Genomic DNA, 16,878 nt, shown 5'->3' with positions numbered 1-16,878 from the left:
AGTTAAACCTATCTTGTCAGAATTTGGCAGCTAGCTTTCAGAAAATGCTTGTATGCCAAGAAAACTTTATGACTCTCATCTGAATTCTTCAACAGAAAATCTAGGGTCACATCCCCATGAGTGGGAATGCGCAGTTTGCAGCACTTCAGAGGTTTGTTTGGTGATACAAAATGCACGGGGCATTTATTAGAGGTGCACCAATACATTGGTCCGATATTGGATTGGTACTGATATAAAGAAAACTGGCTATATCAGATATTAGCCCAATGGGGCCAATAATTTGGCCAATAAATGTCCATGCTGCATGCAGCCACAGTGCAACACTCGGGCAGTGAGGAGCAGAGCCGGCAGCATGGAGAGCTGCCTCCACCTGGAAAGTCTGGTATGGTGAAAAGGGAGGGAAGGGGCATGGGTGGGTAAATCAGTGCCCCCCTGCGATGAGGGGGGCAGACAGGGGCAGGCACTGCTGGGGTGGGGAAGGAGGTAGAGCCACAGCTTGGGGGGGTGCCTCCCAGACCTGCATGGGGCTCTTCTTGGAGGAATGGGGGGAAAGAAGGACTGGGTTCGGAGCGGGTGCTGGCAGTGCTGGGAGGATGCCGCATCCACCCCAAATTTTGCTGCTGCTCCACTCCCAGCGCTGCCACCGCCAGATGCCTAGTGCAGCCTTGGCTCAATGCCCTACCTCTACCCATTCTCTGGGAAGAGCCAGGGCTGTGCTGGATAGCTGGCTGCAGTGGCTCTTGGAGTACAGCAGCAGCATAATTTGGGGTGGATGCAGCACCTAGTGCAGCCTGTCCCCTGCCAAGAGCCCTGGCTGCAGCCAGCCCCATGCTGCCCTGCACAGATGCCGCCCCCCCCCCCCCCCCCCCCGTTGCCCTTCTAGGGTGCGAGCAACAGTGGGAGCCACCCACCCCTCTCTCCAGACAAGCCGCAGCTCTGGCCCACCCCACCTAGCCTGGGCAACATCTGCCCCCGCCCTCTCCTTCACCACGGAGGGCACTGATCTACCCTTCCCCCATCTTCTTCCACCACACGGGACTTACTAGCCGGAGGCAGCTGCATTGAAAATCAGATTGGTGTCTGCTGAGAGATCTCCTTAAATATCGGCTATCGTTATTGCCCCCAAAATCTCTCTTGGTGCACCCCTAGTACTTATGATTCCATTTGCGCTGCATACTTGCAGCATAGCAGCAAAATTAGAGGCCAGGAAATCCTAGCATCTAAAAAAATCCTACGGCAAAAAATGGGGTGGTGCATGTGGCTACTGTGTGTGCAGTCCAAAACCAGAGCCTGGCTGGTCAGAGCCACGCTCTGGCTGCTGACCAGGCTGTGTGTGCCCGGGTCATTGCTGCTACAGCCCTAGGATGGCCCCAGGATCCCAGGTAGGGCTGTTGGCACCAGCCTAGGTGTTGGCAGTAGCTTCCCCTATCTGACCTGGGGCAATATGTCACATGCAGAGCACATGTGCAGGGGCATGCACAGGAACAACTGCCAGCAGCATGAATATGTGCCACTGCTGGTTGTCCCCAGGAAAATGCACATTCTCACTTGTGGGGATGCGCCCTAGGTGTTTTTTAAACTAATTACTTCAGTGTGAAAAGGTAAAAAATCCTGCTTTGCTGTCCACTGCCTGCATGTGACAAATAAGGGAAAATATTTGGAACTTAATATTTGGTTTGGATTTATTTAGTTGTGCTTTTTCCACAACTGATGGCTAAGGTATAAGAAGAAAATGTAGTATCCTGTGACCAGCCTTTGGAGTCCAAGCCATTTTGAGTTTACTGAGAAGCTATGGCAAAGTGAGTGCTAGTGAAACTTGAAAGTACTTGGTGAGGCAGAAAGTTGTGAACTTTATTAAAGATAAATCTACCAGCACAGTTATGTTCACTGTTCTTTGTGGCGGAATTTATCACTGTTGAATTTTTTCACTTAAATTTGTATTGCTGTGTAACTCAGTACTGGTTTGCTATGAGTGCTTCACTCTTCTCTAGTGGCTGAATTTGAACATTTTGCATGAAGCCGTTTCCACTAAATAGCTCTCATTTCTGATTTGTCTGAAAAAAAGAGTCCTTATAATTCCTGTCTGATCTTTTTTTAAAAAACTCCAACTACCTTGCTAAAGATAGTTTTTGTTTCTGTTGGATCTGGGTTCTCACCCTGCCAGATAGGGTCATAGTAGTTACTGTAGCCTTTTCATATTGCTAAGTGGAAGGGTCTTACATGAACCCAGCATGTAAAACATCCTGTCCTCTTTGTAAAATGTTTTTGGGGGTTTTTTAAATCTTTTAATATAATTTACTGAAAAGTGCAGACTGCAGCTCTTTGATGCAATCAGTGCTGGCTTTGGTCTTTCAAAACGTATTATGAAGTTTTTTGTGCAACAAAGTGTGACATTTGTGGGTGGGGGTTTTAAGAAATTGAAAGCTGCAGTTTTTTCTTAAACTTACTTGCAGCAAAAACTGTAAAACTAAGGTGCTGGAAATTAAACTTTGTGCATCAGTTTTTGGGAAAGCTACTCTTTAGAAGAAAACAAGGTTTGTTTATGTGTAAGCTGCACTTAAACTGTATTGCTGTACAATATTCATGCAGGCAGGAAAGCATTGTTTCCTGCCCCCCAAAACCTCAGTTTACATTGAGAAAGCTAGTGACAGAAAAGACTGTAGGTGACAGGATGGAGAGTAACACTAAGTGGGACTGCATTTGCGTGCAACTTCAGGGCAAATTCTGTACTACCATATCTTCACCCATAATTCTTCAATTGCTATGAAAGGAGCTGTGGACATACCAGAAAATTCAGAGATGTATTTCCTAAGTTTTGCCTTTTTCTAAAAATGTTACTTTCTAATTTAAGTTGTGCTGCCTTTTTTGTAGCTGTATGTTAATTAACAGGTAGGTGGAGTAACTGTTGATTAACAGAAGTAAATGGATCTTACGGTTGAACTGATACCATAGCTTGACTTTCTCAGCACTCCTCTTGATTAACATTTTTGTGTGCGCATATTAACTACCATATATGGGCATGTAAATTGCAGAAGCTCTTGCCTTTCTACCAATGTCAGCTTCCGATGTGGCCAGAAACAGGAAGAGCAGCACTTTTGGAGCATCTCATATCATGTCACCAAATGCAATGCTCTTTTTAAGTGGTGGGGGAGAAAAAGAAGAAAACCACAAACCTTTTTATTCTATGTTTGGAGTCAGAGAAAGAATGCAGTAGTCAGTAAAGGAATTTACTGGTTTAATAATGTCATGTTTTGAAAAAGTAGGTGAGTGAAGCAAAGGCACAGAGCTGTAACCAAAGTGTATCTTCAGTGGTAAATATGACTGTCTGAACTGCTGGCTTATATGAAGTGGAAATTCCAAGTAAAGGGTGGCTAAAACTAATTATTGATATGTCAGTTGACTAGGTAGAAGTGAAACTTTCAGGTATTCAGTAATAGAACGTTCCAAATATGTATAAGATTAACATTTTATTTCAAAATTCAGTGTATTTTATATTCCTTTATTTCTTTCCATCAAGCTTCTTAGTTTGAATGAGGTATATAACTTATTTCTAAAATCAAAGTATTTCAAATTACATGATGTGTTTAAAACTGGGCTGAGGAGTAGATTTCATTTGCACAGTAAATTGAGAGTAAATCTGATCAACAACCTGTGATTAATCTGACTTGCAATTTACATATATATAAATCAGTTACTTCTAAGTCAGCATTATATATCTGGTCAGCCGTTCATACCTTTGCCAGCTTTGGAAAGAACTTTGTGTTTGTTACCCACGCAGGCATCCTTTTACCTTGTCAGAATTAATTTTACAATTGCATGGCATTGACCTGGAATAATTTAAGAATTCATTTACTGTCTGATTTACTTATTAAAAATAGTTTTTTGTAAAAGCTGTTTTCAAGATTGCTTTCCTCTTTGAACTCAAGGATAGGAATCCCATTACCATAACTTTTTGTAACATTGCATAATTTTGGTACAGATATAAATTGTAGAAGTGTTTCAGTTTGTTGGATTTTATGAGTTTTTTTCTTTTTTTTTAAATCTATCAGATATTAAAGGAAGACTCAAATATAATCTAAAATCTTTGCTGCTTTTAATTACCAAGCAAGCTCGCATATACATTGGATGTCAATTAGGAATTTGCATCTATGGAATAAATTAGTCTTTTGAGATGCTTAACTCAGACTAGCATGGGTTAAAATACTTAGTAAGAGTTTGTTCTTACCACTTTTGTAATCAATTTAAGATTCTGATAAAAGCTGTAAAATAGCTTGCCTCAATTTCAAATTTTATTGTATATTTAAATATTTAAAATAAACACTACTTAAATATACTTGCGACTCCTCTGCAAAAACAGCAGTTTCAGTTGACTTTTATAATTTTTTTTACAGTTCTTACACTATACAAATGAGCAGAAGAATTGAGACGAGCGTATCTAATTTTATTATCATATATCTATTTGGCTTTGGATTTTGTTAATGATGTAGCAACAGTCAGACTGACATTGTCATGATAAATCTGATTCTGTATTCAGATTTACATCCCCAGGTGGGGCCTGTGTTTGGAACACTACAATTTCAGGTCTTCCCTAATACCTATGTTAGCATATTCAGTACTGCTATCCATTACTGTGGTATCAGTGCCTTTTGCATAAAAAACAGTAATGAAGCCCATACTAGACCTTAGTTCCTCTTCTCTGAAAATAAATGGGAACTTTTTAAAGTGTGCTTGAACATACTTGTGTTTGTTTAGTAAATATTCTAGCATTTAAGGTCTTGTCTGCAGTAAGGATTTTCTTTTTGATGGAGGTAGGGTGTGAATTTAAAGGTGAATTAGTATTCCTTACTAATTTCTCATGTGGATGCATTATGCCAAATACTGTCAACACAGGAGAGTCTAAATAACAAAGATATTCAGAAGAGTACTCTGTATTAGATAAGGCCTCAGGTTTAATGGCCATCGTGATGGCCTCAGGTTTAATGCTTTCCATCTTGATGAAAAATCTGTTTTAAGTTTGCCCCTAAAAAGAACTAGTTGTATTGTTTCTGAGTATTTAGTGCACTCTACATGGAACTAAACAGTTTTGGTAAAATAATACCAAAAATGGAAAGTACTCTTCATGAGTACAGAAACATGATATGTTTACCCTAGAGTAAAGTAAATTACTTTAGTCCAAATTGAACCAGACCCATGACTTACACCTGTGTAAGGTTATAAGTCACTCCACTTCAGGATAAAGTTGCTCCTCAAAAAGTGAGTAACTCTATACCAGCATAATGATACCAGTCCAAGGGTTGTCTGTCTGCTATCGCAGGCAGTTTCATCCCATGGTGCTCTTTTCGTAATGCTGACTGGTTCCCCTGCCATCTAGTGGTCAGGTGCTATAATATATCTATAACGACCAACTGATGCGACTAGGTAGTATCATTTTGCTATTCAGCCATTTCAAAATAGGGCACAGCATTAAAGGTTGGATCCAGAAAAGGACATATGCATTTGAGGCCAAACACCTCCATTCAGATACTGCCCACCCTTGGAGGCACCTACATTCCATAGGCATGTCTAATATTCCTCACCTGGGTGCACATCCAGAGCTGCCCCAGTTATGACCGAGCTAAGCAGTACAGTATGCATGTCATGCCAAAAACCAGGTTATCCTCTTCCTGAATCTCCTGAGGTACTGAATATGGTGGGTGTACTCCGAGAGTGCTCAACACAGCCAGCTGCTAAATGGATAAGGCTCAAGTTCCAGTCCATGTTTTCAAGACTATGCATATATTTTAAATTAAATAGTCATTGAATAAAATATATAAACAGGTGAAGAAGTAAGAACTGAAACCTTGGGCTACCCTTTCCCAGCTGAGTGCCCTAACCAGCAGGCAACAGTTACTCCTTTGGACTGATGAACCTTGCATAGTGATGCAGCTCAATAGAAGAGGTGAAAATGTGGCTTCTTGTGATTCAGAAGGGCTTATAACCTGGGGGTTAGGGCACTCCTGACTCACTCCCTAGTGAGCAGGAACAGAAATTGTTCTGGGAATGAAGACTGTAATGCACAAGATTTGAAGGCTTCATAGTTTGGATACTAAAATCATACAAAGCTGGGCTGACTTATTTTGCTTGAACCACAAATTTTGGGTCTCTGGTTATTTATATTTGAATAAATACTACAGTTTCATAAGAATGTGTATATATTTTTAATTTAAGGTACGCATAGCGGCAAAGTTCATCATTCATGCTCCTCCTGGGGAATTTAATGAGGTGTTCAATGGTGAGTAATTTTATGCTTCTCCTTTGTGCTAGTTTCAATTGTCAGTGAATTATAGATCTTTTGTATGATTAAGTTACTGGATATGATGTCTGCATTGCTTTCCTTTCCCTAGTATTTAAGTAACTTTTTTGTTACAAAAGTGTTATGAAATACTTTTCAGAGCTTGGTTTTATTTGTCTCAAAATAATCTTAAACGCCCCAGTTTTGCTGCCATTACTTGGAAAAAGGCAGCTTTATGTCTTTGTACCTAAGTTTGAGGAGGAGAGTTCACTTTGCCAGTATCGTATAATACTGACAGCAACTTGGTGTTTGATATAAAGCTGTGGTTCCAACCTATTTTAGACTCAAGGCACACCTCATTCAGGTCAAGTCACCCCGCAGAAAATGTCAGCTCTTAGTTTTCACTTATTCTTTGACTATAGAAAAATACTGGAGCAGTTTTTCTGATGTGAAAACTCAAAAACCATAACAGTTCAGGGTGTTTAACATCGTCAGCTCCTATTTCAAATTTCTGGGTTTATCTTGTGAATCATGTTTGCACATCTAACAGTGCTAACATTGTGTGGTATCCTGTGGCACCCTTGAAAAGATGTCAAGGCACCCTAGGATGCTATAGCACCCTGGTCAAGAATCACTGATATAAAGGTATGGCTCCAGTTAACTCCTTTTTTTTTCAATATTTAGCTAAATCTCTTTGCTGTTTAGGCCTTATTATTTAATTTGCATAGGGAACTGTCCTGGGTCTGCTATTCTTCAGTACAGCAAAAGCTTTGTTATCCGGCACCCAGGGGGAATCAAGGGTGCCGAATAATGAAATACGTCAGTTACCTGAGAGGCCATCTCTCCTGTTGCATCCAGTGCATCGCCGCTCCTTCCGCTGCGAGGGACAGGGAGGAGGGGCAGAAGAGCAAGGGGGAAAGAACTGTTATTGTGGGGGCTTGGCAACACAGTCTTCTTTGCCCCATGCCATCGTGGGGGCTTGGTGAAACTGGAAGTGCCATGGTGGGCACTTACGGTTTCGCTTTCACCTTACAAGCCGGCATGCCAGATAATAGAGCATGCTGGCTTGTAAAGTGCCGGATAACACAACTTTTACTGTATATTCATTAATGACTTGGAAGATTGAATTGAGTATGTATTTAAGTGAATTTGAGGATTAGGATTCAAAATTATCTTGATAATTGGGATAAAATGTAATAGGCACAAGAGCAAAGTACTATACTTAGGACTGAACAATATAATATACAGATACAAAGTGTAGGAGAGCTAGGAGGCTGCTGGAGTGCAGAAGCAGACCTGGGGATTATGGTGAACTACAAGCCAAATATGAGTTAAAAGTTAAGCTTTGTCATAAGCAAGCTAATGGCATACTAGGATGCATTAATAGGAGTCTCGCTTTCAAATCAAAGGAAGCAATTCTTCAAGTCTTTTTAGTTTTGGTGAGGCCTTGCTGCAGTACCATATTCAACTTTGAGCATTGCATTTTGAGAAAGTTGTGTAAAAATTGGGAAGTCTGACTGGGAGTAACAACATGATTATACTTTTAGGAAAATTTTATAAGAGAAGTTGGAAGCACTGGGATTATTATGAAGGGGAGGAATTTGATAGGTAGCTATAAAGAGGATGGCAATCATCCTTTCTCAGTATTCACAAGGAACAGGATAATAAATAATTAGGGGTGCATGAATAGAGAATTTTTGGGCTGATACCAACGGCTAATTTTTAACATGCCGTATCGGTCAATATTGATCTGATTCCGATATACAGCCGGGAAGCATGGAGAGAGGCATCAGGCTGGTAAGTCTGTTGTGGAGGGAGGGAAGAGGCATGGTGAGGACAGATTGAGGCCCTCTCTGCAAGGGAGGGAGTAGGGCTGGAGCTGGGACTGAGGCAGGTGCTGCACAGCTGGGGCAGAGCATGGGAGGGAGCCACGAGCACTCATCTGGGGGTGGGGGCGGGGGCAGGGTGACTCCTGCCACTGCACGCAGCACCCCAGGAGGGTCTGGGGGGCATGTGCCCCTGGATCTGTGCAGGGCAAGGGTAGGCTGCCACTGTGGGCTGGGAACAGGGTGGTGTTGGGCTTTTCCCAGTAGGGGGTTGTGCTTGGAGCAGGCAGTGGCAGGATGGCTAGCATGGGGTTGTGACCACCCGAAAATTCACCATAGTCCCCCTCCCAGCATCGCTGCTGCTACCCACCCTAAGCCCAGCCCAGCACCCCCCTGGCCAGGAATCACTTGGCACTGCCCACGGCAGCAACCCACCTTCATCCTGCCTGCAGATCTGGAGGCAAACACTCCCCCTCATGCCCTCCCAGGGTGCGTGTAGTGGCAAGAGCTGCACCCCCCAGATGAACCACTCGCGGCTGTCTCCCTCTCTGCCCTGGCTGTGTAGCACCTGCCTCCTGCCCCACTGCTGGGGCCTCATTTCTCCCCCCCACCCCCTCCCCCCTCACCACAGGCTTACCAGATGGACCCTGGCTGCTCTCCATACTGACAGGCTGCATTCCTGGCTGTCTGTGTGCTGCACTGCAGCTACGTGCATTCACAGAGCTTTTATTGGTGGCATTATTGCCTGCATCAGCCAAAAAAGGCTGATTGCCAATTTTCGTTATATTGGTGCTGATCCGATGTGGGACTGACGTGTTGGTGCACTTCTAGAAATAATGGGTTGAAATTGCAAGAGAGTTAGGTTGGATATTAGAATGAATGTTCTAATTATGAGGGTAATCATCTACTGGAACAGGCTGCCTAGGGAGATTGTGGAATTTCCCTCATTGGAAGTTCTTAAGTGCAGGGTACATAAACACTCGGTTGGGTAGCTTAGACAGGGATGTTTCCTGTGTTAAGCAGAGAGCTGGAGTACATGATCTGAATTCCCTGCCAGTTTTTTGATTCTGTATTGGATGCATTAACTATTTCAGCAACAGCTCTTTCATTTACAGAATTAGATTTAACTTTGTGCAGAAGAGGGTGTAGGTGAGTTGGGTTTTTTTGGGGGGGGTGGGTTTGGGAAGGGGAGATAATTGTATCTGACTTATAAATTGACTCTCAGATCAATTTATAAGACTCTTATAACACTCTAAAATTAAAAGCTTTGATTAGAGTCACAAAAGTTTCTTAAACAAAACCAAATATACTTTCAATATGATGCAGAATTTTTTTTGTAGAAAAATCCTGTTTCCTGTTCAAGGCATCAGTTTTCAGTAATTTTAGTGGCTTCTCCCTCACATAAGTTCTGTGAAATCTTTGGGTTCAAGAACTAAACAAATAACATTACAATTAATGTGATAACAATGTTTTTATGTTCTTTGAAATTAAAAACTACATTTGAATTGTTCATATGGTAATTTATCAGATTGTTTATGTGTATGTATGGGTTGGGTTTTTTTTAAATCTAAGCTCATAAAATGCACTGTGTAGAATCAGTGTTATAATTGATTCTGCATGTAGGGTTTTCATTGCATGTGAGGGTGAGTTTTATTTGTCAAAATAGTCTGATACCGCTTTAAAATCATTCTAGAGAAAATGTATTAGAATAAAGGGCTTTGTTATGTAGTTAAAATGCAAGAATTTCTGGCCAGTAATAAAAATGGTATCTAGCAGTATATATTCGGTTAGCAATATCCATTAAGAGATTGGAATAATAATGGTAGGACAGGGGAAAAAGAAAAACAGTCTAGGTAACATTAAAATTAGCGAAGGCCTGCATTAACAACCTCTAACAAATCCTGGTCCCACAAATGATGGGACTTTTTAAAAAAAATTTTTGAACAGTTGTCTTACTAATAAATGGAGCCAACTGAATCTGGTACTTCTCTAATGGCAAATTTGGCCATTTCCTACAAGGCCTATCATGCCACTTCTATGGGATGGCTTTTATCTATTTACAAAGCTGCTGTGAGTTCATTTCAGTCCAGTCTTCTTACATCTGGCAGTCATGATTGTGAAATGTATAAACAGCTTTGTTACCTATTTTTCTCAAGTAATCAGTTCTGCTTTTTAGATGCATTCCTGGAGAAAGATTTTTCATTTGTTGTCTGGGCTAATAAATTTGAGTTTTCTTCTGACATCTTGAGGAGAGAATTAAGACTTTAAATTATTTTTTTTTCAGATGTTCGATTACTGCTTAACAATGATAATCTTCTCAGGGAAGGAGCAGCCCAGTAAGTACTATATACTATCTTCTAGTTTCTGAGAGACTGAAAATGTTACACTTCATTAAAACATTCAGTACCAGCAAATAATCATGGTGAATGGATGTGTCACTTTCTGCACCCATAACTGTTTTAAGCTTATTAGAACCAATAAAGTAATGTCAGCTTTGATTATACTTGATTGGGAAAAGTCCAAGGAAAACAAAATTATAGAAGTGGTATAGATGAATGGGAAGTGCCCCCAGTATCAACTTTTTGAATAACAGCCTTATGGAAATATTATGCTTCTTAAAACAATACCCCCACACTATTTTTGGTGAGGGAATAAGAGGTTCTGTCTCTTTGTAATTGCTAAAGATTCCAGAGTGTGTTTCTACAGGAGCAAGGGTGCTAAGGCCAGTATCCTGCCTAAATGTATTTAGGTAACTTGCATTATATATACCTACTATCTAGTGTAATTTGGAAGTATTCATCACTTCTACATACAAACTGTTGTATAGTGTTGTGATATTGGCTAAGTAGTCACTAGAAGATACACTTTTAATTCGGTATTTTCAGGATCCTTAGATGACAGATACCAGAAAATGTAAATCTATCCATTTATCCAAAAGGCATGTCTGCATAGGGTCACATGGCATGATAGCATCCACATGTGACCAGCAGCTACTTTGCCATAGGAACACGCTCCCTCAGTATGGCGAAGTAGCTGCCAAAAATAACTGTGTACTGCATGAGCAACAGAGAAGAAAGTACTATATCACAGTGCAGTAATGATGTTGCCATAGGGACACATGTAGACAAGCCAAAGAGTAGAATGGAGGAAAAATAAGACTTATTTAATTTGTCCATTCAGAAGGCCATTTCTAGTCATCTTAAATGTATTGCAAGTAGCTCTGAAATTAGGGTTTCAGTTATATTTTTGTAAACAGCTAGGGTATATCCATTCAAGACTTTTTGAAGGGTAAATACCCTGCAGAGGTGCAAAGGTCTGTGTGTATAGCAACACTCTTATAATAAAAGATGCTTTAAAAAGTCCAACTGAGAGGATAAATGTACTCTCTTGTTTGGAACCAGTAGACCTCTTGAAGTCCTGCACACGTGCTCTTTTGGTATATCTTGGATGTTTCACTGTGCTTAATGTGATTTTATTGAGCCCATGAAATTGGTTACATTAAGATCCTTTATGATTAAATAGCAAAACCAGGAGGTTAGTAACTTTTTATAGTATTCCATTGAAAAGTCAACCTGACAAATTATTGCTCATAATATTTGAAAGTAAAAATGTTTGTGCAAATAACTTCTATAAAAGTTGTTGTACACTTCAAGAAGTAGGCAGAAAAGTGCGTAAAATGCACCCTTTTTCAGTCCCCTGTTTTATAATATGTTTTAAGAGAAGACTTCAGGATAAAAAGGAAATTTGAAATAAGTGTTTTGAGTGGGTAGCTCAGAGATGGATCTACAGTTAAATGACCACAAGGGACATATTTTTGTCACAAGTTAGAAATTAAATGTGGAAGCAGCAGAAGTTTGTACTTCATGGTGTTTACCTTCATATTGAATTATTTTAGAAATGGCAGTCATATCAGACAAACAGGAAGCTTTCAGTCTCTTAAAAATATTTAATGACTTGCAAATGAAATCCCAGGTGCATGTACTTATTTTGGTCTTGTTAGATTGATTTATTTTTAGGTGCTATTAAATGCTTTTGTCATTTGCGTCCTTAAGATAGTGTGGCTTTGAGACCTCACCTACTGTTTGATGTTCCTTGATTGCTAGCTTTGATGTGAGGAAAGGAATATTTTCTTTTGTTTTAATATCTAAACAAATATTCATAAATAATCACTGTTAAACTTTTGTAATGTTGAAAGATTTATGGGAAAGCTAAATAGATTGTTAATATACATATCTCTTGTCTTTTTAGTGCATTTGCACAATACAACCTGGACCAGTTTACTCCAGTAAAAATTGATGGTTACGATGAGCAGGTATGGATCAAAGTTGTAGTTTAAGAACGTGCTCTTATCTTCGTAGAATCACAGAGAAATGGGGGTAGGAGGGGTCTCCAGAGCTCATCTAGTTCAGTGGTTCTCAACATTTTGCATCTTGCGTCCCACCATGATGAAAACAAAACCCCACAAAATTGCACTGTTCAAGATATCTGTTGATTCATCTATTTGAAGAGCAAACAACTGATTTTTTTCAATCGGGCAATGAGTTGAAGTCCCACCTACACAACCTTCAAGTCCCACCAATGGGACATGTCCCACTGGTTGAGAAACACTGATCTAGTCCAACTCTGCCTCAGGCAGGATCGTCTGTGTCTCACCCGTCTCATAGACTATAATCTAAACTCTGTGTAAGACTACCATCAATCTTGACACATCATAGACTCTCATTGTCTTGAAGAAATAAGCATTGCTTATATTATAAGTTAACCAGCTATTTATGAGGTAAATAATATGAAGTATTTTTGGAACACCATAGCTTCAATCCTGCAAGGTAAACAAAGGGATTGAATAACTTTTAGTTCTACTTTATATTAATATACTAGGCCAGGGCTGCCCAGCTGGTTGCCTGCAGGATGCATGCATCCTGTTACAGGTCAAATTGCATCCCCCAGGCTCCCAGCCAGCTATTGCTGTCCCTATTGCTCCAGCTGTGGCAGCACCCAGGGGCTCCAGGCTCCCCCTCCCTCTGGCTTCCCCTTTCTGCCCTTGTCCCAGGGACAAGAACATCCTCTTCAGTGCCAGGGAAGCCAGTACAGTAGCCTGGGGTTCCTGAGTGGGCTGTGCAGTGGGGAAGTTTGCAACTGGAACCTTAAAGGTGAGTCAGGGCACTGGGGTGGATGGTGCAGTGTTGAGACTGGGGAGTAGTAGTGGGAGGTCATGCAGTGCAATGGAGATGCTGGGGAGCAGCAGCAAGAGGGTGCCTGGCACAGCAGAGAACATTCACCCCAGTGGCATGCAGCCTCTGACTAACTTAGTTGTACAGTGCTGTCCTTGGCTAAATATTTGAAGTCTTCAAAAACAGTTCACTCTGTGCTGGAACTACCAGTGCATTAATTCAAACAGCACTGAAATTCTGAATTTGCTACTCTTCTGTTTGATGTGCATGGGCTTGGTTCATACCTTAAGGCTCTAATTAGGATGTTGATAATGTCTCCCTTTGGTACACCTCAGTCTGTAAATTGGGGTAGTTCTGTCCTGAATGATGTAATGTCAAACAGAAAAATGTTACAACCAGAATTTTGTGATGCAGGTCTTGATAACAGAACATGGCGACTTGGGTAATGGAAAATTCTTGGATCCAAAAAACAAGGTCTCCTTTAAATTTGATCACTTAAGAAAAGAGGCTACTGATCCTAGGCCCCATGAAGCTGAAAATGCATTAGAATCCTGGAGAAATTCAATTGAGACTGCAGTGAGAGCTTATGTGAAAGAACACTACCCAAGTGGTGTCTGCACAGTAAGTACAAAACAGCTGTCTAAAAATGCTTATAAGTTCCATTTTTACATTCACTTTTTCAGATGGATAGTGATCTCTGAAATACAAAATAATAGCAACCAGCATATGTCTACAACATAATTATAGATTGAGACTCGTGTTTCATCAATGTCTGTGTTTCTTTCTGCACCACTTACAAACATGGGTGGAAAGTGCAGATCCCTTCAGACCATGGGGGAATTGGAGTGAAGTGTGGCTGGACTCCCTGGGTCAGCAAGGGACATCAGGGAGCTGGGTAGAAGAGCAGGCACATGAAGGTGGGGGGAAGGTCAGCTGTCCTTAGCTGACCTGGGAATAGGGGAACCTCAAAAATGTTCCTGCCCCACACAGGGGCCTGTGCTGGGAGCCAGGCTTGACCAGGGACAGCAGTGGTGGCAGGCCTGCCTACTACCCCCTCCACCATCCTTCCCCACAGCAGCAGACACTGGAAGGAGAAACCTGTGTGCTGTTGCTACCACTGTGGTCCCTGGCCAAGTCAGGCACCCCATAGGCTGGAGCAGGGCAGGAGCAACTCTGGAGCTTCCCCTATGCCTCTGCATCACCTCAGGATGGTGGTGTGGGACAGGTTCTTCCTTTTAGAGCTTGCTTCCAGTCACCAGGGGACACAGGTGGCAGGGTGCAGGGAGGAAATCTGCCTGCTGCAGCCTCTCTCCCCTGCTAAGCCTGGATTCTTGTGCAGCTTCAGCCTCCAATTGGAACAGGGCAAGAGAAGTTCTGGCCCCGCCCCCCCCCCAAATGCTTGGATCATTGGGGAGCAATGGTAGCGGGGGGGGCGGCATCTTCACTGCTGCATTCCCCTGGTGTCCACCCTTACTTACCAACACCCTTCTTTCCATTCTTTCTGAAACTTCTAGGATAAGGGTCAGCAACCTACAGCCTTCAGGCTAGATTGATTTGGCCCATGGAAGTGGGATTTCAGTAGCCAGATTGTGTCAGCCAGTCTTTTAGTCAAACTGGGTCAGAGGGCAGGACCCAGCCATTGCTGTACTTTTCCCCATAGTAGGACAGGAAAAGTGTCTGCTGCTGGTGCTCATCCCCACAAAGGCAAAGGGAAGTGACTGCTGGGAAAGTGATTTTCTGCTGAAGACACTTTCCATGTGCAACTACTGGGAAGAGTGGGGTTGGTAGCAGCTGGATTCTAGTGCCCACCAAACTCATGCCCCATATGCCAGCCTGCCTCTGACCCAAACTGGGTCAGTCTGCCCTGCAGCCTGAAAAGGTGGCTAACCTGTTCTAGGAAGTATTAACTATATGGCATCAGGTTCTTAACTTGCAGGGAACACAATCTCTGAATCGTTCTCAAATGTAGTGTAAATTTAAGTATTTTTAATTTTTTTTTAAAGTTTGTGGTAACAAAGAAGTTTGGTATTTGACCCTTGATATTACTGAATACACTTGATTTCCTAAATAGAACCATTAATTTAATTGTTGATGGCATGATGTTCAGCATTATTCATGGGGTTGTTGCCTTGAGGAACCAATTATTTTTAGGATCTTTCTTTTCTGAATTTACCATTGTTTATGTCTGCAAGTTGAATTCTGATCTTGTGTAATGAAAAGCTCAACTTTAAATTATACATAACTAGTACTTACTGTGCTATTATCTCTAAGCAAATTGAACAGAATATAATTCTTTTCACCAGTTCTTCAGGCTTTTGTATTTAAATTTTGTTGTAGTCTAGCATAAATAAATGATGCCATTGGTTACTTGAAATCTTGTGTCTTGGAAGAAAAGATTTTTGTCAATATTATCTTTTATTGCAACAACTCTATGAGAACAGAATCGTGTCACTAACGAGTTGGAATCTTTTACTGTGGTCCAATAAAAGATATATCACCAAAAAACCCTTGCTTCTTTCACTTCTTGGACCATAACAGCTGCAGGATCACTCCAGCCCTGCTATGTTACATAGATTGTTTTCAGCTGCTTTCAGTATACGAATATAAAGGGTTTAGTATAGTAAGACCTGGTGAAGAGGAGAACAATGCTTTATCCTGTCCTCAGCTACTTAAAAGCAAAAGGAGATGCTAGCAGATTCGTAAAGTTCAACTTTTTTGCTGTGGTCCAGATCATCCCTTTATCAAACTTTGTTTCCTAAGTAGTTTCTATTCTTTAAACTTCAGATCTTTTTATTGCCGTTCTTTATAGGAAACAGCACTGACAGGCTCACTGAAATAAATATAAGCCTTAGCTGTTGTTGAGGGCATGCCGGTGTTCCCTCTTCCTGTCTGACTAGGTTTCTTATAATTGAAGTTTTAAGGGTGAAGTATTTCAAGTGCCTACTTTGAGATTCCTGTAAGTACTTCGCCACATGCCAAAGAAGGACAAGCTGATGACCAAGAAACTTATAGTTAAAATATTGGTTGCTTTTCTTTATGCATAAGAACAATGGGTGAATGGCTACAAAATACTTCTACAATGTGATCAATACCTCCTAAATTATTTTTAAAAAGAAAAAAAGCTAGGCATCTCAAATATCTATCTTGCTTAAAGCACTTAAACAGTGGCTGAGGTCTCAGTCTAAAATTTGACATGACTCTACTGTTTCCCTTCCAATTAAGGTGTACGGTAAAACAATTGATGGACAGCAAACCATTATTGCATGTATAGAGAGCCATCAGTTTCAAGCAAAAAACTTTTGGTAAGTTATTTTAATTAATATTGTATTTGCTACGTTCTGTTTTGCTTGAATAATTAACCTATTTGCAGTATGCCTACTAAATTTGGAGTGGTTCACTTCCTTGGGAGGGTGGAGGGGAAGACGTGTCTGTTAAAAGCCCCTAATGGGAGCTAGTTAGAAAACTCTTGCTCCATTGGAGGACCAATCAACAGATGTAGATCTCCATGTGTTTTGCAGAACACTAGATAAATTCTCTCTCATTTCTCCTTTGACTTTTTATTGATTCTTGCGTCTCGTCTTCCTTGAGCATTGTTCCAGCCAATATCTTT

General features: G+C 41.1%; 1 protein-coding gene across 1 annotated transcript in view; it reads left to right on the top strand.

The window, feature by feature from the left end:
- The window catches only part of CAPZA2 (capping actin protein of muscle Z-line subunit alpha 2), a 39,277-nt gene that overhangs the window by 12,546 nt on the left and 9,853 nt on the right, over positions 1-16,878 (top strand). Inside the window, exons 2-6 of the mRNA XM_090042232.1 lie at positions 6,208-6,271; positions 10,382-10,433; positions 12,346-12,409; positions 13,683-13,889; positions 16,491-16,570. Of these exons, the coding sequence (XP_089898358.1) occupies positions 6,208-6,271; positions 10,382-10,433; positions 12,346-12,409; positions 13,683-13,889; positions 16,491-16,570 (467 nt within the window). The remainder of the gene's footprint in view (positions 1-6,207; positions 6,272-10,381; positions 10,434-12,345; positions 12,410-13,682; positions 13,890-16,490; positions 16,571-16,878) is intronic.

This window comes from Crocodylus siamensis, chromosome 4 (assembly GCF_052110815.1).
Source record: "Crocodylus siamensis isolate JL-2025a chromosome 4, ASM5211081v1, whole genome shotgun sequence".
NCBI classification, from domain to species: domain Eukaryota; kingdom Metazoa; phylum Chordata; order Crocodylia; family Crocodylidae; genus Crocodylus; species Crocodylus siamensis.
The sequence above is the reverse complement of the archived record's forward strand: the minus strand, read 5'-3'. Positions and strand labels throughout refer to the sequence as shown.